Raw genomic sequence first — 23,706 nt, forward strand, 5'->3', positions numbered from 1 at the left:
TGACAATTAACATTGCCAAAGGTAGTGAGTATCTAACTGCCTCCATTCAGTCGCTTACCTCTATCAGTAAAGTGCTGAGGAAAGCTGTTGAGCAAAAAGTTAATGAAACACTTGTATTGATGGTGTGTCTGCAGAAAACAAATTAGAATTTGGTCACTCCGGTTATTCCTCAAAAACAATAATATAATTCACAATTGGAATGTTATAGAAAGCTACCTATATGCATGGATGAGTGCAGTTCTGGCGACACTCAAGAAACTCACACCATTTACAACAGCAGCCTGTCAGATTTGTACCTGTTGCTTCAACTTGAATGTTTCTTCCCTCCTTTTTTTACTGTATCTACAATAAACACAGCAGCTTGAATGTCTCCTTGGGCACGTTCAAAAGCTGTAAACTCTACCATGTAGAAGAACAGTGATTCATAGGAAAGCTGAACCTGAATGTTCCCATCTAACTTGTGTGTCATCCTGACTTGAAAATATTTTGCCTCTTGGAGAAAAATATTAAACTCCCTGTTATGCAAAAGTGTGGAAAAGTCACCCCCATAAGGAAACTAGTGGTTCAAATGAACAATTTACGATTCAGCAGATGCCTGAAACTGTACAAACTGTCAACCATGCCCACACCCCATCGAGGAATTGACCAGATTTCATTCTTTGATAGGCAGGAGGCAATTTCGTGTGATCTTACATGCTTTGTACAAGACAATAAAGGAATCTTGAATCAATCTCAATTATTGAATAAAATTTCAAAATAATTGTGATTAATAGGAAATTAATTGATTCAAATTTGAGATGAATTTGCCTTCTGTTTGTCAGATGTGTATAAATCATTTGTAGGATGGTGCACATCTGTGCTAACAGTGAAGTAACGATCATAAAAAGAGTTAAAGACCATTACTTGTGAGGAAATAGAAAATAACCATTTAAATGAACTATATTGTGTCAGTGGGCTGATAACGCCTCAAACCGTGCATCTTGGCGCCTCACAGTTTGGCGGGCAGCAGCCTCCTTTGAAGAAGACCGCAGAGCCCACCTCACTGACAAAAGGCCAAGGAGGAAAAACCCAACACCCAACCCCAACCAACCAATTTTCCCTTGCAACCGCTGCAATCGTGTCTGCCTGTCCCGCATCGGACTGGTCAGCCACAAACGAGCCTGCAGCTGACGTGGACTTTTTTTACCCCCTCCATAAATCTTCGTCCGCGAAGCCAAGCCAAAGAAAGAAGATTGTGTCAGTTATAAGCACAACAGGTAATTTAAGATAAATGCATCTGCAGATGTTCATGTTTTACTCTGGATTCTTTAAGGTATACTTTTCTCCGGCATTAGCAATTTCTACTGTTTTCTTATTGCTATAATTCGAAGCTGAAATACTTGATTATCCCTTATAATGGATTTAGAATTACACTTTGGTATTTCTAAGCGAACTTGCATGGGTTTTCTGGAGCGATCTACCGTGTCTCAGACCGCAGTAAAATAAGACAGTTGTGACAGTCCTTCGGGCATACATTTAACCATAACCATATAACCATTGACGGAGCGGAAACAGGCCACGTTGGCCTTTCAAGTCCACACCGGTTCACTGATTTTGTGCGCCCTCTTCAGGCATTGGTGATTTTAAGTGTAGTGTATCTTTGAGAATTTTAACATCTATCCATAGGTACTCTATATTTTGGATGTGAAATCTCATATTAAAATATTCAAAAACATGGGCTGTGTGGGAGAAGCCAGCAATTTGTGAACAGTGTTTTATGAATTCTCTCTTATAGTGCACACACTTTACTGACGCCAATTTCAGGAACCTCTTCATCATCGGTGGATAAATATGCAGTGTTTAAAGACTTGACAGAAGACAAATCTGCAGAAAATTCATCATTTACAGGTACAAAAGACTGCCTAAAGGGAGATGCATAATTTTATTCGAAAATGGAGCATAGGAAAAAAGTGTAATAAATTTCCTTCTCACAAAGTACTGCAGATATAGATGTGTAAAGTAGCTTGCACTTGTCCACTTGTTTGCATTTTGAGCATTGTAATGTACGTCATTTTTTTTAAAGCAAAAGGAGGTTATATTATAAAAGTGACTAACTTTTTAAAGTACTTCCAGTCTCACATTTCAATCTGATCTATTAGGAAATACCAATTAAAGGTTACTTAGCTGTTATTCCATCATGTATAATTTGCCAAAGATATTACTGAACAACAAAAATCAAACTGCAGGAGGAACTTGGCGGTTCAGGCAATGTCTATTTTAGGGAAAGGAATCGTTGATGTTTTCGGTGGGGTGGTTAATGTGCAGTTATGGCGTCAGTGACCTGTTTTCGTATCCAGCGCTGTCTGGAGTTTGTATGTTCTCCCCGTGTTTGCGGGGTTTCCTCCGGGCGCTCCGCACCCTTCAAAACGCACAGAGATTGTGGGTTAATTGGGTGACGTGGCCTCATGGGCTGATAGGGCCTGTTACTGTGCTGTATGTCTAAATTTTAAAATTTAAATTGAGATCTTGCATCAGGAATTTATCCAGCAGTTGGTTCTTTGCTTCACATTCCAACATTTGCAACCCCTTCTGTCTCCATGTTATTCTATTCACTTCACACTTCAATTGTTTTTTTGGAATGAGCACTCCCATATTTTCCCCACTTGCTTCTCTTGTCTGCTCATCATCCATTGCTCAGTGTTACAGATCATTCTGCCTCTTAATCAGTTCATTTGCTAAAGTGTATGATGGACGTGGAAGAAATTGAATGTTTATAGCTCCTTTTCATGACCTCAGGTACTACTTCCTTTGTAAATATGTGGCTATTCACTAATGCACTGTTAACTAATTGCGTATGGGCATATAAACACCCACGTTAGGATGTTAGTCTCCAGTTCTACTTTAGCCACAGCCAAATTGGCAATAGTGCAAATATGATTAGGGAGAAGAACATGTGGCTCAGAGTCCAGTCTGCTTGGGGGAAACTGACACCAGTAATGGGAAAAGTGAGACTGAACCATGTGGCTGTTCTACATCCTAAATATGCTGGGAGAGCAGAGCAGACTCGATGGGCCAATTGGCTGCTCTATCTTGTATTGCAGGGAGCCACATAACCTGGGGTCTAGAGGTGATTTTAAATTAAATAGAGGAGACATGGGATTATATTAGAACACCAAAGATTGGAGACAGGGTGAGAGAGAAATATATTAATATGGGGAATAATAAGCTTTCTGTGTGAGACAGGGATAGTCAGTCAGTAATAGAAGGCTACAATTTTACAGTAATAGAGACAAAAGTATGTGAATGCATGTAGCATTTGAAAGCAGATGAATCAAACCATAGAAAGAAATTATGATCTGTTGACCATAAGCAAGATTGAGCGACACAGATTGGGACCTGAATATTAAGCTACATTTAGGAAAGGAAAGAGGTTAGAGTCTGCTGGAGGAACTCATCAGATTGAGTAGTATCAGCGAGAGAAGAAAATTGTCCACCTTTTGGGATGGAGCACCTGATCAAGACTCACTGATGCTGCTTGACCCACTGAGTTCCTCCGGCAGATTGATTTTTTAATTTTATCCAGATTCCAGTATCTGCAGCCTCTTGTATCAGATTAGAAAAGGGTGAATGTAGCCCCCTTATTCAGAAAGAGAGCAAGATAGAAAGCAGAAAACTATTTGACTGTTAAAGGAACCTTGGATCTTGTCGGTAGCACTTAGAAAATGTCAAGCCAGAGCCCACTTTTTATTTTGGAATGTAAAATTATGTTTGACCAATTTATTGGCACTCCTTAAGGAGGTAATGTGTTGTGGATTTACTATACAGTGGCTGCCCCTTTATCCACGGTTACGTTTTCTGCGGTTTCTGTTACCCGCAGTCTGAAAATATTAAATGGAAAATTCCAGAAATAAACAATTCATAAGTTTCAAATTGTGCCCCATTCTGAGTAGTGTGATAAAATTTTGCGCTGTCATTCCGTTGTCCAGTGTATCCATGCTGTATCCGCTTCCCACCTGTCGGTCACTTAGTAGCCATCTCGGTTATCAAATTAACATAGTATATATGTAGGGGTTCAGTACTATCTGCAGTTTCACGCATCTGCTGGGGGTCTTGGAACATATCCCCGCGGATAATGGGGGACTACTGTATTTAGATTTCCCAAACGCATTGGTAAGGTTTTACATCAAAAGTTATAATAAAAGATTTTTTTTTAAACTTGTTGGGTGATTAGAATTTGGTGTGGAAAAGGGAATGAATGAGAGGATACAGAAGGCATATCTGGTATAATTGCTAAATTTGCTGGACAAAAAAGGCAGGAAAACAATTGTGAAAAGAACATTGAGGCTACAAAGGGATATAGATAGGTTAATTGAGTGGGCAGACATCTAGCAAATGAAGTATATTGCTGAAAGCTGTGAAAATATTCATTTTGGCAGAAAAATACATTCAGGCCTATTATGTAAATATTGAGTAATTGCAGTGGGAAAATAAATAAATGAAGCTACAAAAGCTGGAAGCTAAAACAAAAATAAATGCTGGAAGAACGTAACCAGTCAGTAAGCATCCGCAGGAAAAAAGTAACGGTCAATGTTATGGGTCAGTGACCCTTCCTCAGAATTGTGGGAAATGTGAAGTTTTTGCAGTTTTCAAAGTAGAGCCGTTTTCTTTGACAATGTTTGAACTCTTTTAGATTTTGGTGATAAATACAGTGTGTTTCGGGAGCTTGGTCAGAGCACAGAGAGTAAATCTTCGGGTGAGTGGGCATCGAGCACTATGTATAACTGCATTTGCATGCAATAGCTGAAGCTATTCCTTTTGTCCAAATGAGTAAACTGAGTATAAATTGTGAATTATGTACCACAAGTATGTCGACTTGCTTGTCACTCTACAATTCCTTTCTGAAGTAGTTCTTCCCAAGTCCCAAGTTTATGCCTTATCAAGTTTGTTTTTAGCACAGACCAGATTGTGACCAACAATGGCATTGAACTGAGATAGAGGACATAGAACATAAGACACGACAGCGCAGTATAGGACCTTGGGCCCTCAATGTTGTGCTGACCTATATATTCCTACCAAAAAAAAATCTAAACCCTTCCTACCTTGTAGCCCTCTATTTTCTTTTCGTTCATGAGCCTGTCTAAGTGTATCTTAAATGCCCCTAATGTTTCAGTCTCTACCACAGACCCTGGCAAGGCATTCCAGGCACCCACACTCTCCATGTATATAAAAAAAAAATTACCTCTGTTGTTTCCCCTAAACTTTCCTCTCTTCACTTTGTAGGGATGTCCCCTTGTGTTTGGTATTTCCCCCCCCCCCCCCCCCCCCCCCCGCCCGGCTCTAAGATTTTCTTGTAGACCTCTGTTAAGTCTCCTCTCATCCTTCTTCGCTCCAAAGAGAAAAGTCCCAGTTCTGCTAACCTTGCCTCATAAGACATTTTCCAATCCAGGCAACATCCTGGTAAATCTCCTCTACACCATCTCCTTAGCCTCCACATCCTTCCTATAATGAGGGGATGATCCTAGAAACCTTTGTCTTCAATGCATTGACCAGGTAGCAAAGAAATGCTCAGCTGGTCAGAAGGAATCAAGTTGATTTTGAACAATGCAGAGTCACAAACAAGTGAAAATATGTTGAATGAAATGGTAAAATGCAGAATGTTGGATATATGTTAGTTGATTAGGGCAGTTGTCTTTGTGTTTGAAATATTTTTAGTTGGATGTTTATTTTGTCTGTTGCTGAAAGGTTTCTTCTTGCCAACTTTATTTTATTTTAAAAGGAAAATGAGGGAAATAGGGCATGATGTCTGTTTTCCAAAGCACTACACCAAGCAATGGTTCAATTGTTCCCTGTCATGTTATTCTCTTAGTTTATTCTCTGCATCAACCACAAAATTAGGGAGGGAGGGGAACGGATTCAGAACTAAAATCCTCCTATTCAGAAAGAAATTGAAGATATTGGCATTAATCTTGCAAAGTTGTTGTTTCCCTGCATCAAAGGCTTGTATCAAGGCTACTTTGTCTTCCTTTGTCATTTGAGGATTAAGGAGGGATTAATTTGAGGACAAATTGAAACATATATAAATAGTTGTTTACTTCTCTATAATCACATGAACCAATTTATCCTCTGAGAAAAGAAAATTTGAAATGGAGGGAATAAAGCGACTATTTTTTGCAAGGAAGAGTTGGACAATTAATGAATCTGAAATAAATTGTGATATGTGTGCAACTTGACTATTGCCACATTGTGATATAGCTACTTTTCTTTTTTTTAAAATTAAACTAGTTGGTATGGTGTGGGCCAAAAGAATTAATTACTGGTGGCACTAATAAGTTCACACTGTATTAACAAAAAATGCAAATTGAAAGATCCAGTACAGGTTGAACCTCTTTAATCCAGTGACGTCGGAACCTGACCATTGCCAGACCACAGAAAGTGCTGGAAAACAGAAATTGACCCCTAAGGGAATCCCCTATGTAAACAACGTCTTCACAGCGCCTGCGATTGGGACGTTAATACCAACTCCTTACAGACAGTGCGGAACTTGAACCCTAGCGTCAGCGATCAGGATTGGGGTTCAAGTCCCGCACTGTCTGTAAGAAGTTTGTACTAAAGGCAGCAGATTCAAAACGTGCCGGACCACAGAGCGCTGGATAATAGCAGTTCAACCTGTACTTTTAAAGAAATTTCTCCCTCAACCCAATTTTAAATGATCAAGGAGTAATTTGCCATTGAAAGCTACCTCAATACTTCAACAGTATTGTAGTAAATTTAAAGCAGAGTTGAGGAAGATCACAGCTTCAATCTTTGCTGTATTCCAAATAAGTGAATATTGGTCAGGGTGGCACTAGAGGACTTCAATTGGCAGGTGCCTTTAATTTAGGGGGAGGGGTGGAATTCAGATTCACTATTCAGCAATCCATGAAAGAAATGTCTTTTTGAATGGAGGGGGAAGCTATTAATATAGTACCCACCTATAAGGTCCACAACTGAAATATGACCTTGTTTTTATCTGAAACAGAAGCTAAACATTTAATCACTAAAGTGAAATGTACCTAGATTTTGGTATTTTCATTAGTTTATCATTTCATTTGAAATTTGATATTAAATATTTGTGGCTTTTGGAAAGAAAGTTGAGGCAAGGCTTTTTTATTTTTATTTCACTTTTTAATGTTGCTACCTTAGACATTGGTTTTTAAGAAAAAAAATATCATCTAACATTAAAGACATATTTTGAACTGAAAGTCTAAATTTTAATTTACATTAACAAGGTCATCCAAATTTTGTCCACCAAATGCTTGCGAGGTTTTAGCCACCACAGTTGTGTTTTCATTTCAACAGTCAATAATAATTCCTGTTCAATTCAATGCTTTGTTTTAAAAGTTCTCATGCCTTGTACAATAATACCCACAGTGGCCTTTCCCATCACAGTCTCTGCCACTTTCCCAAGATGTTAACAGTACAGTGTTTCTTGCTTCTTGCACATCCCCCTACTCTTATTATTCAACCATTTGCTTCAGTTGCCAGGACCCTACATTCTGGAATTCCATTCCTATATCTGTCAATGTTTCCATTCTTCCCTTTATGATTCAGTGGAAGGATTAATTTAATGCAAAATTCCTTGGATCATTACATCAAAAGCTGCTACGTAAACTCAAATTATTGGTTTTATTGTTAGAAAAATGGGAGAGAAAGTGAAATTCTGGGCATAAGAAGTTAATGGCTGTTCTGAAATAGAGCTGTGTGAATTAGATTAGAATGTTCCTTTTCTAATCCCCTCCAAAATGATGTTTGAATGAGTCCTTGTAACATTTCCAGGGGGTTGGGGGGGGGGGGGGGAATTAAATATCTTTTCAAGGAAAAGACCAACTTTTGCCAGTCAAACAATGTGCCTTCCTTTGTGCACGGTCTGAAGAGAAAGAAGCAAAATGCTCTGTGTGCCATGGGAATACCCAAATTCTTGCCCATCATAGCTGGGTTAAATTCTCACTTTCTTTTTTCCAGATTTACATAATGGCCCTAATTTGGGTCATTTGGGTATTTAAATTTGGTTCGGTGATCATCCCTCTTCCCTACAATGAGAAATTTAATGGTGGTATGTTCTACGTAGGATTTTACTTGGCACTGCATGCTTGGTATGGGTTGGTGGTTTGGTCTTAGTTGATTTGGAAATGCTTGTGGTTGTGTGCTGTGAAAAATAAACCATAGAATTCCATTCTTAACTTCTGATATTTTGTCACTGAAAAGATTTATATTTGCAGGGGAGGGCTTTGCAGAATTCAAGTCACCAGGGAAAGATGATGGATTCACGGACTTCAAAACTGCAGACAGCATTTCACCAATAGACTCTTCAGAGCAAGCAAAGACATTCACAACAGCCTTTCCTTCTGCGCCATTTCTGCCACAGCTGCAACCTGTAACACAACCTAAAGACACTTTCAGTCTCACAGACCTTTTTAACTCTGTCAGTTCTTCTGGAGAGAACAAATCTGTATCATTTCCATCTGTTTCTGTGACATCATCCATTACATCATCTGTGTGTGTTGCATCATCATTGCCATCGTCACTTTCATCCAGTACTTTTTCCTCATCTGGTAGCAGGACTGTTGGCGGAGTTGATGATTTTGGAGACTTCAGTCTTTTTGGCTTTGCACCCAGTACAACAACAGGTGGGGAATGGGGTCAGGATGAATTTGCAGATTTTATTGCTTTTGGCACTGCTGGACAAAAGTCAAATGATAAGTACAGTGTTTTCAGGCAGGAGAAGAATGATGGCTTTACAACATCTTTTGATGCCTCACTTGGCCTAGCAGAACAGCCTCCTGCCTCCACTGTAGACAAGTATGATGTCTTTAAACAATTACCTGAGGAAGGGTCTGTGATGGGCTTTGAGGAGCAAAAGGACAGTATCTCTCTTTCACAAGGGAAGAATGATGATGACTTTCCAGTTACCAAGTTGCCCCTTGCATTTGGCAACTCTGATAAGGCTTTCATGGATAAACTTACTGCTTTTAAACAAGCAAAAGACGACTCTGCTTCTGTGAAATCTTTGGACCTTCCTTCAATTGGTGGGAGCAGTATTGGTAAAGAGGACTCAGAAGATGCCTTATCTGCTCAGTTTGATATGAAGTCAGCTGAGGGTGGTGATCTGAAGCATGTATTGTCAGACAGCTCGTTGGATTTGCCACCTGTCATTGGTCAGCCACCTCCTGTTACAGGTGAGGAAATGGTTCGATTGATCTGGTAAATGCATCCAAATCACTTGCACACTGCAGTTACCTTTCTATAATTCCGCACCAATGAATTACCACATGCGTGTGTAGCTGTCCATTCTGTATAATCATAGCTGTGGGGGGATTGTTACTGAGTACCATGGTCTTCAGTGGTGTCAGCCATCGTGGAAAACTTCAACTGATGCCCTTGATTTAGAAATATCACCGAGCTCTGTTTCCATGTAACTATTTTTACTCTATGCCATCAAAGAACTGTTGTGCCCACATTGTTACTGGATTACATTTTTCCATCTGGAGTTTAACAGGATTCAATACGCATGTGAAATGGAAAGGCATAAACATTGCACGACACCTATGATTTCCAGTCATCCGTTATAATCCCGAAGAGAGCGACAATTAGTCAGGTTAGATGGGAATTCTAAATTATTTTACCACCTTCTGGACTATCGTTGCAAATTTATGTTTCTATATCATTTTTAGTACCATTTTCAACAGCAATGTCTTGTACAAAAAGCACACGGTGCCTTAATGTGGTGCCTAGTTTTCTTACAAGGTTGCAATGATTCCTTTGGTTATTGTGAAGAGGCACCATTACTGAAGATAAGTAATGTTGTTTTTATTTATGGACTTCACGAGTTTCAAACTTGAACGTGGGTAAAGAGCTTTAGACTTCACTTGGGAGGCTAATGTGTCGCCATAACTTGAGTTTGCTATGCTAGTGTTAAAATGATATTGTTTCTTTAACTGATAGTAAAACAAAGGAGATAAATGCGCCAATAAATAGTCCTCTGAACAAAAATGAATCCTCAGAAAAAGCAAAATTGGTGATTTTGGAGACATTCCAAAAGACAAATCGTGTTAGAAACAATGAAAGAGAAACATTTTATATTTTAAGTGTTTGCTCTCGATTTCACTAGGTGAATGGCACAAACAATGTACCAAAAATTAAATATTTCTTGACCAATCTGTCCATACAGCACTGACACACCTGACTAAGTTTTAATGGGTGCCCAGTGATGGCAATACATATTAAAGATGTCTATCTCTTTCCCAATTGGATATTTGCGGGTCAGACAGCGAGCCAGAAATGAGACTGAACAGAGACTAATAATATTGCATTAATCACGGTTAAGTGCAGACCTGTTGTAACAGCAGAGGGTGATGCCTGAGAAGTGCCCTTTTATGCCTGTGGAAAGCTCAATTGTTATCTTTCAGGCTGCAAAGTGAAAACATGGTGAAATTATGTTGGCAAAATACTAAATTAGTAAGTGCAATGCATTCAGAGTTCTTCAGTTTTATTTTCAAATTACAAACGCGTTAACCGTTAAAAATGTGCGCAAACTATGGTGAAAGTACAAGTTAGACTTGCACGCTGACCTGTCGCAATCATTGAAGTTGTTGACGCTGAATTTAAAGTATAACTTACAGTATTTTACAGAGATCTGAAATGAAACTTTGGCTGTAATCAAGTGGATTTTTAGGTCCTACCCTGCTGTCGGTACATTTGGCAAAACTGATTGCAGTGTTATGTATTCACTGTTTAACCTTTGATTGTGTCACAAGTACAACTGTTTTGAATACTAACACCTGGGCAGTTGATATTAGCTGTGGGACGAAAATATTCACAAATTAGCCCACACCACCACATTTTTCTGTACTTCAAAAATAATAAGTTTGGAACCACCTGAGGGCAATTGCTCCAATGCATGCTTTTTCCTTTTTTAAAAAAAAATGATCCCTCTATTAAAATGCACTCATGAGGTGATGGATTGAAGTGATGTTCCAGCACTTCAAAGTTATTGTTAGGCTCTCCTGGGACTTGTTCAAATGCAGCCCAGTGTTGTAATTTCTGCCTCTTACTGTCTCGAAGAAATGTGGCACTAAAGGCTGATTTTTAAAGAGGGAGCCACGTAATTCTTAGATTTGTGTCAATCCTCTATACCTTGCGGACATCTCCAAAAGTGCCTCAATGTGATAACTTACCTGCTTTGTAGCTGCAGGTAGAGTGTGAACCCGTCATGTCAATTCAATTATAGCAGCGTGATAATGTTTCTGCTTTATTTTTAACACTATTTTGCTAATATAGTTAAAACCCCTGTTATCCAGAATTCAGGCAACTGGCAAAAAAAAAGCAGAAGTTTAAACTTGGCACGCCTTGCCATTGGTTCGCTAATCACACAGCATGCAATCTCAAGTGACCAGAAAATACATTTATTCGGCATCTCCCAATCCCCATAGGTGTTGGATACAAAGGGGTTTTATTGTATTCAGCAATTTTTGTTGCATGGACCAGCCTTTATCCCATAGCAATATTTACTTTTATTATATCAAGCTTCACAACCTTTTGAATAATTTGTTATTTGGGATTTGAAAGCGAATGTTTAATGTAGTAACCAAAGAAGCTGAGAGCCAAGATCTTGTAGCCTGGGGTACTGTTTAAATGGAGAGCCTCAATACTTTTCAATCAATAGAACTACTTTTAATCTGTTTTTTTTTTAAAGAACAGTTTAAGATATGAAATGGAATGCATTTCTTTTGAAAGTTTATCAAGTAGCTTTTGAAAATTGTAATTCTGATGAGAGTACAAAAATAGTTCAGTTGCTTCTCATGGCATGTTAAACACAATGGAAAATATCTCTATAGTAATGTTTAAAGTTGAGATAAATTCACGCCCTTTTGTGTGATGCAATGCATTAACAAAAGCTTTTATTTGGCATATTTTCTGGCCAGTGTTATGCTTGTGCAGTACTGTGCACTTGACTATTTGGAAAAAAATTGTGCAGTTTTCTATGTTGGAGATTGAACAATCAGATTTGTTCATAAACTTCTCAATTTATTGTATTTAAATTATGCTCTTAAAAACAGAAAGTGAAGGAAATACTCAAAAGGTCAGGCAACATCTATGAGTTAATCTTTCATCACAATGAGGGAAAATCTAAAAATTGTAAGTACAGGTCATCCCCTGATTTCTGGTCATCCTGACATGAACAAGCTCTCATAAAAATGTGATACCTCCAAACAGAAAATAGATCAGTATAGCACAGTATGGACCCTTCAGCCCATGATGTGGTACCAACTTCTATTAAACCTATTCCATATCAATCTAATGCTCCCAACCTCACAGCCCATAATCCTCTATTTTACTTACATCCATGTGTTTACCTGAGAGTCTTAAATATCCCAATTGTACCCAGCACTTCCACCACCAGCACCAGCACCAGCAAAGCATTCCAGGCAATTATTCAAGAAATAATGTGCTCTGACATTTCCCCTAAACTTGCCTCCACTCAACTTACATAGATGTGCTCTGGTATTTGCTTTTATCATCTTGGGGAAAAAGGTGCTGGCTGTCCTATTTATGCATCTCATCATCTTATATTAGCTCTAAGCCACCTCTCATCCTTCATCACTCCAAAGAGAAAAGTCTGAGCTTGATCAACCTTGCTTCATAAGACATGTTTTCTCATCCAGGCAACATTTTGCAAAATGTTCTCTGTTCCCTCTAAAGCTTCCACATCCTTATTATAAGAAAGGTGACCAGAACTGAAAACATTACTCTTAAGTGTGGTCTCATCAGAATTTTATAATTGCAACATTATCTTGAGGCCCTTGAACTCAATTCCCTGGCCATATGCCATCTTATTTACCCTATCAACTTGTGCAGCAACTTTGAAGGATCTGTAGACTTAGGCCCCAAGATCCCTTTGTTCCTTCACACTGTTATGAATCTGGCCATTAACCAAGAACTCTGTCTTCAAGTTGGGCCTTCCAAAGTGCATCACCACACTTATCTAGATTGAACTCCACCTGCCACTTCTCTGCCAATTCTGCAACCTGCCTGTATCATGTTGTTATCTACGACAAACAACCTTCTACTCTATCCACAGCACCTCCAACTTTTGTATCATCTACAAATGCACTGATATGCCCCTCCACTTCTTCATCCAAATCATTTATAAAGTTCACAAAGAGCAGGTTCCCAGACAGAACAAAGGGAAAGATGGAGAGAAGACACTGATCCACCTGACACGGGGAGAGAGAGGATGGCCACGTTTCTTGATCACAGTTGACCTGTCTGGGGGAAATAGAAGGACTTGATTGAGCAGATTGGAGAGAGGAAAATAAAATAATGCTGAATCTGAAATATTGCAATTGCTGTAAATCAAAATTAAAAGAGAATCTTGGAATTGCCCAACAGGGCAAGCAAGTAGCATTTGAGGAGTAGGAAAAGCTAAATGTTACAGATTGGTGACAGAATTGCCTAGTTCTGATACAAACTGGAAAGGTTGGTTATTTGACACCATCATTCCAGTCGGTGTCCAAGAGGGTGTCAATAACAGGTCTCAAAGACCACCACTGATCATCTCCACTGTTATAAAATGCCTCGAGTGTCTGGTGATGGAACACATCAAAGCACCCCGAAACGTTGGACCCATTTGTTGCTATAGCCTTGTCCCTTCACTCAGTCCTGACCCACCTGGAGAATGACCTTATATGGCAGGCTGCTGTTCATTGACCAGCTTGGTGTTTAATGTGATCATTCCCCAGAGGCTGGTGGAGAAGCTGTCCTTGCTGGGACTCAACACCCCTCTCTGTAACTGGATCCTGGACTTCCTAATGTAAAGACTAGTCTGTCTGGGTTGGTAGCAGAAGGTCAAGCACCTCAGGGTTGTGTGCTCAGCCCGCTCCTGTTCACGCTACTGACCCATGATTGCATTGCCAAACTCAGTTCGAACAATGTCATCAAGTTTGCAGATGAGACAACAGTAGTTGACCTCATTAGCAATGAGTCGCACTACAGAGAAGAGGTGGAAAATCTTGTGATATGGTACGAGAGTAACAACCTCAGTCTCAACATGGACAAAATGATCATGTACTTCAGGAGGACCATGAACAACCACCGTCCACTACACATCAACAACTCTGTAGTAGAGAGAGTGGAGAGCACCAATTTCTTGGAGTTCACTTAACTAGTGACCTATTATGGACACACAATATCTCCTCATTTGTCAGGAGGAACAACAGTCACTGCAGTTCCTGAGAATACTGAAGTGGGCAAGGCCACCATCATGTCAACCTTCTGCAAAACCTCTATCAAGAGGATCCTGGTTGGCTACATCACAGCGTGGGATGATTGCTGCAGAGAAATGGATCAGAGGTCAATCCGCAAGACCATAAGAGAGGCAGAGAGGATTACTGGAATCTCTCTCCTCCCCCCCCCCCCCCCCCGCCGCCATTGACGTGATCTACCAGGATCATTGTCTGAAGAGCGTGTACAAAATCCACCCTGCACAGAGCATCTTTCAGCTGCTCCCATCATGAAAGAAATACAGGAGTGTCAGAGCTGGCACCACCAGGCTGGGGAACAGCTTATCACGGGCAGTGAGACTGCTGAATGACCAAAAGAGCTGCTCTCACTGACCATCCAAGACTCTTTTAAAAATATTTTTATTGATATTTTACAATAAAAGTTGAACGATGCAATTATAAAATGTGCTACAAGATCAGAAAAAAGTTACAATAATAATTGTAAAAACAAGTTCCAAAGCACACTCAAGATAATAAAATAGTACCTAACAAAAAGGAATAAATAAAAGAAATCAATTTCAAGACCCCTTCCCCTAAGCAAAGTTGAAGATTAGCATTCGTAAATCCAGTAGCACAATATTAGAGGGGGACAACACAATGCAAGATTTCATATCTATACTAAATCTTAAGATTATGGTTGTAGTCCAAGAACGAACCCCGTATCATTTGAAATTTAATATTTGAGTTTTTAACCGCATAACTTATATTTTCTAAATTTTAAACAAGAATGATATCCCTTTGCCATTGTGCATGTGTAGGTGGAGTATTATCTTTCCATGTAATCAAAATTGCACATCTGGCCATCATTGAAATAAAAGATAAAATGCGGTATTGAATTAAGCTTTGTCCATGTTCTCGGAATGTTCCAAAATGAGCAATTAAAGGGCTAGGTTCCAATGTTAAATTTTAAATTATTTGAAAAAAATTCCTTCCAAAATTTTTCTAAGTTGGGGCAGCACCAAAACACATGAATTAAGGAAGCATTGAGACTCAAATATGAGTGAGACCGTTTTTATTTATTTATTTGTGTGTGTCCTGCATGTATGTATGTATGCCATGTCTGGTTGTGTGTCTGCGTGTTTTGCACTGAAGACCGGAGAACGCTCTTTCATCAGGTTGTACTTGTGCAATTACATGACAATAAACTTGAATTGAATTTTGAGTCAGGAAAGCTATTATCCCCTATCAGAGGATGGAACATGGTTCCTCAAGCTTAAGGTGAGCCTTTGCAACTGTGTAAGAGGCCAAAGACAGAAATGACAAAATTGGAGTGAGGTGCAGTTAAGGTGCTAGGCCAATGGAAGCTCTGATTCAACATTCACACTGCTTGAATGGAAAGAGTGTTTGGAAAACAGGATATTCAGAAGAAAAAAGGCAGGTTTTATATCTCCTGTGTAATGTCAGCCATCTTCAGTATGAAGCGAGAACCAGACAGATCTTTCTCTTCTCTCCCTTTTCAGTATTCTCAGCAAAGCATTCTCAAAATAACGTCCTGATTCATCTGTTCACCTCCATCAACACACACTCAACCACAGGTTCTACATTTCCAATTAAGTTTATTGGAATCAATGGTCACATGTAAGAAGCTAAATTCAGATTGGCTGATTGTTTTGCAAAACAACGCTATTCAATCTGCAAAGATTCACTTCCATTCTCCATTCCATTCCCATTTTGACCAATTACACTTTTGCCAAGAGTATCAACAAAAGCCTGAGAAACAGCATTTCATCTTCATTCTAGACATATTACAACTCTCAGAATGCAACACTGAGCTCATTTATTTCAGGTAACCAGCCAATTTGTATCAAACTTGCCAGTTCTGAGCAAATGTCAACAAATTAATGATAGGAATGAAACAGATACTGTAGTTGAAGTAAGTTGGACCTGGGGAAACTCAGCAGGTCAAACAGTGTATTTTATGTGGCAGAGATAGAGATACATAACCAACGTGTCGGGCTTGTGCCCTTCATCAAGGTATGAACAAAAATGTAAGCAGGCGCCCAAACAAAATGGTGGAAGGGCAAGGGAGGAGCACTGTCTCACAGGCAGGGGAGTTAATAGGTGGATAAGGGAGGGAGGGCACACCAGCAAACAGGGGGGAGGGGGGAGTAGATCTGTAAATAGAGAGGTAAAGGGATCTTTATCTTTGTGACATAAAGTACTTGGTGATGTGAGTTTCTCCAGGATTGTGTTTAAACTTTAATGATAACTGATTTTCTTCCCATGGATGCCACTGAAATAAGAGACACTCAAGAGACCTCAGTTGATGGAACCAGGGCAACAAAAAAACAATCTACTGGAAGAACTCAGCAAAACGAGAAGCATCAGTGGGAGGAAAAAAATGGGATCCCTTCATAATGGGTCTTGTTGAATGAAATGACGTCCGTTCTTTTCCTCTCACTGATTTGACTTAACCCACTAAGATTTTCCAGCAGATTGCTTTTTGCAGCTTAAATTCTGAAAGTTTTTTTATTATTTTAGATTTGTAGCATCAGCAAATGCTTTGTATCTCAATTCCAGAAATTTTTCCACCTCTCTCCCTGTCCACGTCCATCTCCTATTTGTATCACTCCCAGACAGACAGCTGCAATTAACACCCTACTGCAGATGTTTCTTTTGTACCCTCCACTTCCCTGAAATTTAAAACATCTTTGATTTCTAGTTTTTTCTACTTGGATGTTGGATGAAAGTCATCAACCTGAAGCACAAACCTCTCTGTACCTAAATTTCTTTTTTTTTTTCAGATTTCTAATATTTACAGTCTTTGATTCTGACAATTGTGTGCTTGCTCATTTGATTATATTTGCTGTACCAGGACAATTTTTGGAAGAAAATTTAAACACTTAAGACCATAAGATATAGGGCAAAATTAGATCATTCCACCAATCGAGTCCACTCCACCAATCAAATCTTGACTGATGTACAGATCCTCTCAACCTCATTCTCCTGCTTTCTCCTCACAACCTTTGACACCATTCCTAATCAAGAACCTCTCAACCTCAGCTTTAAATGTTTTGGCCACAGTGCCATAAATTCCATCATCAGAATCATTTGCGTATGACGTGTAAAGTAGCAGACCAAACACTGATCACTGTGGAACACCACTAGTTACCAGCAGCTGACCAGAGGAGGCACTCTTGCATCTGGGAGCAGGAATTGCCCCTTGAGCCTCTTCTTACATTCACTATGTCTTGGTTAACCTTGTGGAAGACATTATCCTGATGATCCCCACACACTCTGATTCAGTTTGAGTTCATTAATCTATCAACTAGTTTTGAATATACTCAGACAATATCCACAGTCTTCTGAAAAGAACATTCCAAAATAAAGTCCCACCATTTGCTCCTCCTTTCATGAACTCCCTTCATCACCCATCCCTCTCCTTCTTTCTCCCTCCCCTGTATATATAAATGACAGAGATGAATCCACAAAATGTAAGTGTAATCTTACAAGTCAATGTTTGTCAACAACAGACCTGCAACTGTACTTATTATAATTTGGAAAGCCTTAGTTATGGAACAGCACGTTGAAGGTCATCGCTATTAGGAAAGAGCAGGTGAGAAGAATACGTAATTGAAGAGCTAGTTATAAAATGCCAACATTTAAAAATCAAGATGGAAAATAACAATTCCCTGCAGACTTTTGTGTCCTCGTTGCCAACACAAGAGCGACTCCAGAAGATTTGTGCCACAAAATAAGACATTAGCTGTTGTACCCTTCTGGCAGTTGGTTGAAATGGAGATTTTCTACTACATGAGTTCTGCAGTCCCACCCCTGCAGTATAGCCTGCTGCGGTCATTTTCACCTTTTTATAGGAAAAATAGCAAGAAATAATAGTTTGGAATATTTGCTTTGGGAAATTTTCAACCAAGGGCCCACATTAGAAATTTTGAGATGTTAATGTGGCAGCTTAAAACGAACTGCTGATGGAACTCAATGAATCGAGCAGCATCTATTGGGCAGGGGAGAAAGGAGGATGATGCTCGACCTGCTGAGTCGCTCCACCAATTGGTTTTCTTTTACTCCAGATTCTGGCATTTGCAATTTGGCCAATCATTTATCAAAATCTGGGAAAACCAGAGATCAAGCCTTCTTTTACTCCAGCAAAAAAAAACAATCCTGCAATCAGCAAGAAGTCGGTCACATGGAATAAGAATTGTTTAATGCCATTTGATTCTACAGATATACTCGTCGTAATTAAAATGACCAAAATAAAATATGAGCTTTATTTTTGTCATTTTTGGAGTGGCATTATGAATTGAATGATCATTGATTATAAATAGTAATCTTTATCTTCATTTGTTGTGTTGAAAATGACAAGAAGAAAAGACCAACTGTTCCATTTAATTTATTTCATATGATTGCGATGCCAGGTTCATCAAAGCATAGACTGCAGGAGCCTTGTCCCAAGCAGAGCAGAAATACAGATTTAAGTAGGATCCCTCCTTCACCCAAAAATTGTCTTGTGGATGCAATCTAGGACCCAGGTTGCATTGGCTTGAATATTACCATATTTGGAATGATCCTTTAGAAAACAGGGATGTAAAGCAACCATATCTTTAACTTATAGATCTGCCTCAAATTCAGTTGCTTATTCATTTGTCAGTTATTGGTGTTGCCCTAAAGGACAAGTTTTCTTAATCCATCTCATTTTCCCAGAAATAAACAAGACAAACAGTAAAATCCCTGTCACCTGGCACCTATAGATGTTTTGATAAATGCCTGATAAATGTATTCTCCGGTTGCTTGAGCCTTACTCTTGCAATGCCTAACTAGTGCACCTGCATTAAGAATAAACAGTTTAAAAGACAAAAACACGATACTATACTTACACAGAATAAACCGCTTGCATGAATATATAAACCTTAAAGCATTTTGCTTTATTTTCAGTCACATTCTTTGAAAATATCCTCCCCCTCCATGTAGATGCCCAAAAGGCGAACATATAATAATATAGATAATTAAACCCCTCTCCCCCAAGTTTACAGGTAAAGCCTCTGACCAGGGAGACTTACTAAGCAGAGCTAAGGGACTTTAAGAGAGTCACCCCAATGGCGAGCAGGATCAACCAGCTCTTCATCCTGGGCGACGCCATTTCTGTTTCACACAACTTTATTCAAACAGCTGTAGTGAGCAAAGCACGACTAAGGCCCTCCTCTGGCTGAATATTTGCTCCCATCTTCACTAAAGGTTTATGTGTTACTTCAGAGAACATTTTACAATTTTAAACTTGTTTATTTTAACCTATTATTTTATACTTATTTATTTTAATTTTTAAATTTATTTTGCTCAAATATTTTGCTGGTTGCTTGTGCCTGCCAGTTGCTTGCAATCCAAATGCCAGGGGTTCATTGTACAAGGTCACTTTAAAAGGCAAACAAGTTAGCTATTGGAACTGGAGTCACAGCAGACCAGGCCAAGTTGGGTCAACAGGTTTCCTTTCCTAAGGGCAATAAAAAAGTTTTTTTTTTAATTTAAAGCAGACTTGAAATGCATAAGATTAAGTTACCAGTTCAAATTACTTCTTTATTGTGGTTAATTTTAGATCAATCAGGAAAATTTTTTTCACTTTTTGGACTTGGTGTCGTCTCTTTCTGCAAACTTTCACAGCTCTCCAAGATATCTCTGGGGGTGGGGGGGGGGAATCAATTAATATTCTTTGCTGCTGTAAAGATTTTGGCAAGTGTAGTTTTTATTTATATTTTGCAAATATGCTGTACAAATTCATCAGTTAGACTTCTGCTTTTCCTTGATTTACAGATGATGAAGAGGGTATGGCCTCGTATTTTGAGCAATGTAAACTTATTATTCTTCATGCTTCCTCTGCTGGCTTCAATCTTTTAGATGTTTTCCAAGATAATATTTGCCTCTTTTTCCACATTTTTTCACATTCAAACAATATGGCCATAATGGCCCAGGTTGGTGTTAGTGGGGCCATCTTAAAAGCCCTGAAAAATGGTAGAGTCCCGCTATCTTAAACTGGTGTAGTTTGTGTAGCAAAGTTCATTTAAAAATAAATCCAGCGTTCTGATCCAGTAGTGAACAGACACATTTCTAGAACAGCATGATGTGTGTCATAGATTGTGGCATTCTCAGCTCCTCGCTACGCATGTTCAGTCTGATGGTCCAGTGGGAAATAGAGGTGCGTTTGAAGAAGCCTTTATGAAAAATTGCAGTGGGATGTAATACATCTCAATCAAAGTGTACTGTTGTTGAAAGGAATAAATACTTGTCATTTTACCTTCATTCTGATCTTCCTGAGAGAGTCACATTTTTATATATAATGAAGTTGAAGGAGTTTTATTTTTGTTGGTCCTTTCCATAGCTTAAGCCAAAACACAAACCCAATACATTGCATTACTCCCCTTCCTTTCTTTTAAGATGTATCTCTTTAAATTATAATTTTCTATTTTGATTAATTCATAGAGGCCTTTTTTTTAACTTTTTCCAAGACAGAGTCAGATTAGAGTGATTAGAAATGGGCCCTTTAGACGACAAGTCCACGCTGAACATCAAGAACCCATTTCCCATTTTGGTCTCCTCACATTCCATCAAAGGGAGGACAGCATTACAGCTGCTGCGTCACAGTTCAATCCTGACCAAACTGTGCTTTTTGCATGGAATTTGGAGATTCGTCTTGAGACTGCATGGGTTTCTGCCACATTTCAAAAACGTGCAGGTTTATGGGTTAATTGGCCACTATAAACTGCCTCTGTTGTGCAGGGGATTGATAGTGGGGAGAATGGAGTTTTTGGGAATATTTGATGTTGAAAGAGGGTTCTGAGGTGTCCATTAGAGATTGAGTAAGGTAGGCCTATTCTCATAGGGTTAAACAAGCATGCCCCAGTTATCTCTTGGAAATATAAGATTCTGAGAGGGATTGGGAGGTTAGAAGTTGAAAGCCTGTTTTCTCTAGCTGAAGTTTCTAGAAGAATCTCAGGATATTGCAATTTGAAGGTAAATCAGTATCACAACAGTGTGATGTCTTGTCGCCACCATCTCAAGGTTGATTGGAATTGGGCTGTGCATGCACATCATATAAATAAAGGTCTTAGGAAATGGCAGAGTGGAAAACTATGTTTAAAAACTAGAAAGGTGCAAGGTATCAGAAAATGAAAGGCAGCTGTTATTCAGGTTGATGGATTTTCAGATTTCAACTTTATTGTCAAAGTATGTACATGACATCAATACATCCCTGAGATTCTTTTTCCTGTGGGCCAGGCAGAATGACCACTTATTGGTAGTGCAATAAAAAACTACACATTGTACTCATGTAGACAACTAGGGCGCAATGCAGAGAGGAGAGAAAAAGAAACAAAGTGCAAAAATAAGCTGTTTTGCATATTTGCAAAATTTGCTGTTGAGGAGAATGATACTGGTGGGGTAGCAGCTGTTCCTGAACCTGGTGACTGTGGTGCAGCTGGTCAGCACACTTTCCTCCATACATCTGTAGAAATTTGTCATTACCAAATATCAGTGGTAATTCCTAGTGGTAATGTGATAGTTACTATAAAAGAGAATTGATTATGGAAGATGTCAACTTAGATATGTAGGGAAGAAAGTGCTGTTGGCTGTACGTGGTGTTAAAACTTTTAACCCATGTACAGGTGTTCAGAGGTGCCAAACCTGAGGTATCCGTGTAAGTAAGATATTGAGGTACTGAGCAGTATTATTTCACAGGAGTCATATCACTTAAAACCATTTTGTATTTGAAGGCTGTCATTTAATCACCTTGTTCTCTTTGCTTGTTAATATTTGAACCTGTCAATTTGGATGCATTATTCTGTGCTTCTCAGGATCCAGTCGATTATAGAGTTGGAACAGAAGCATGCTGTTAGACCACAGGCTGGCAGGTACAGATGCCAACATTTTAGAATAGCAGTTTAATCAACAGGAGAGTTGATAACAAAAATATTCTTTACTATTTGAGAAATATTAAAATTTATGTCATTGTTCGGAGGGGAAGTATTTTTATTGAAGCTGGAGTGCATATTTATGTTACTAGAGGTGCTGCGTTATTTTTTTTAACAGTATTTGATTTTGCTCTTCGAGGACTCCTTCTCCAGTTGCTTTTATTAATCTGCAGATGAGAACCTAGCCACGTGCCGCAGCCACATTTTTGCTGAAAGTAAATGCAAAATAACTTGGAGAGATTATATGCTGAGCTATACATATGGCATATCTCTTTCCCTTCCTGACTGACAAAGAGGAGTAGCAATGTTTTATCTACATCGCTGAATGGTAAGTAGCAAGGAGGATACATTAATCAGGAAAGGTACATAGGTGGGTTAAGCAAATGAGCTAAATAGAGTATAATTTGGCAAAATGTAAAGTTATCGTCTTTGATAGGAAACAAAAGAGCAGAGAAATTTAGTTATTCACCGAGAAGCACTAAATTATGTACAGAGTTGTCTGAAATGCTGGCGTGGAATGGAATCCAGGACGTCTGGCTGCAAATGTACTGGGCTTTGGTGAGGCCACATTTCATTACTGCATGTAGTTTTGATCTCATTTAAAATATATATTTGCCTTGGAGGCAGTGGAAAGACGAATCACTCAGTTCTTTCCTTGAACAAAGAGGTCATCCAATGAGACATGCGAGTTAAAGAAACATATAATCTCTAGAGAGTGGAAGAATGAGATATGGTCTTATTGAAAGATACGATTCTGAGGGCTTGACAGGTTATGTACTTTGAGGAATCCCCTCAACTGTGAACCTGGAACAAAGGGGCATAATCTCTGGATAAAGGATGAACATTAAAATCAGGAGAATTTTCTTTGAGATTTGTGATTCCCAGAGGGCTTTGAATGCTGAGGCATCATGTACTGTATATTCAACGCTGAGATTGATTTTTATGCCACAAGGAAATTGCAAATGGTGGGGGGGTCAGGCAGGATTATAGAGCAAAACACATTCTGCTGGAGAAACTCAGCAGGTCGTAGCATCAGTGGGACACACCACTGATGCCACTCAACTTACTGAGTTTCTCCAGCAGAGGATAGTTTCAGATTACAGCATCTACCATCTTCTGTGTGGCTCCAGGCTGGATCATGGAGCTACGGTTAACAATCAGATCAGCCACTCAAATCAGGTCATCTTTATTTATCGTTCATATCATCCTTGCACAGTAGGACGAGATAGCATATCTCCAGGACCACGGAGCATATTTACGTAGATTTAAGTTAGGAAAGCAGATGCACCTTAAAATATTAAGGTAATTAAGATGTGTCCTCAGCACACTATCCACATCTGCACTGGGAGTTCAGGAGCCTGTCGGCTTGGGGGAAAAAGCTGTTACCCACTCTGGACGTAAGGGCCCGAGTGCTAGGGTACCTCCTGCCAAATGCCAGAAGGGAGAACAGTTTACATATGAAATGTGTAGAGTCTTTCACAATGCTTTCCACCTGC

General features: G+C 39.2%; 1 protein-coding gene across 10 annotated transcripts in view; it reads left to right on the plus strand.

The window, feature by feature from the left end:
* The window catches only part of synrg (synergin, gamma), a 98,970-nt gene that overhangs the window by 34,248 nt on the left and 41,016 nt on the right, over positions 1-23,706 (plus strand). For 8 of the 10 annotated variants that reach the window (XM_069910432.1, XM_069910426.1, XM_069910427.1 and 5 more), the window contains 3 exons: positions 1,775-1,887; positions 4,670-4,732; positions 8,238-9,194. In XM_069910432.1, the coding sequence (XP_069766533.1) occupies positions 1,775-1,887; positions 4,670-4,732; positions 8,238-9,194 (1,133 nt within the window). The remainder of the gene's footprint in view (positions 1-1,774; positions 1,888-4,669; positions 4,733-8,237; positions 9,195-23,706) is intronic. The other 2 variants (XM_069910428.1, XM_069910434.1) reach the window with 2 other exon arrangements.

This window comes from Narcine bancroftii, chromosome 14 (assembly GCF_036971445.1).
Source record: "Narcine bancroftii isolate sNarBan1 chromosome 14, sNarBan1.hap1, whole genome shotgun sequence".
Classification (NCBI taxonomy): domain Eukaryota; kingdom Metazoa; phylum Chordata; class Chondrichthyes; order Torpediniformes; family Narcinidae; genus Narcine; species Narcine bancroftii.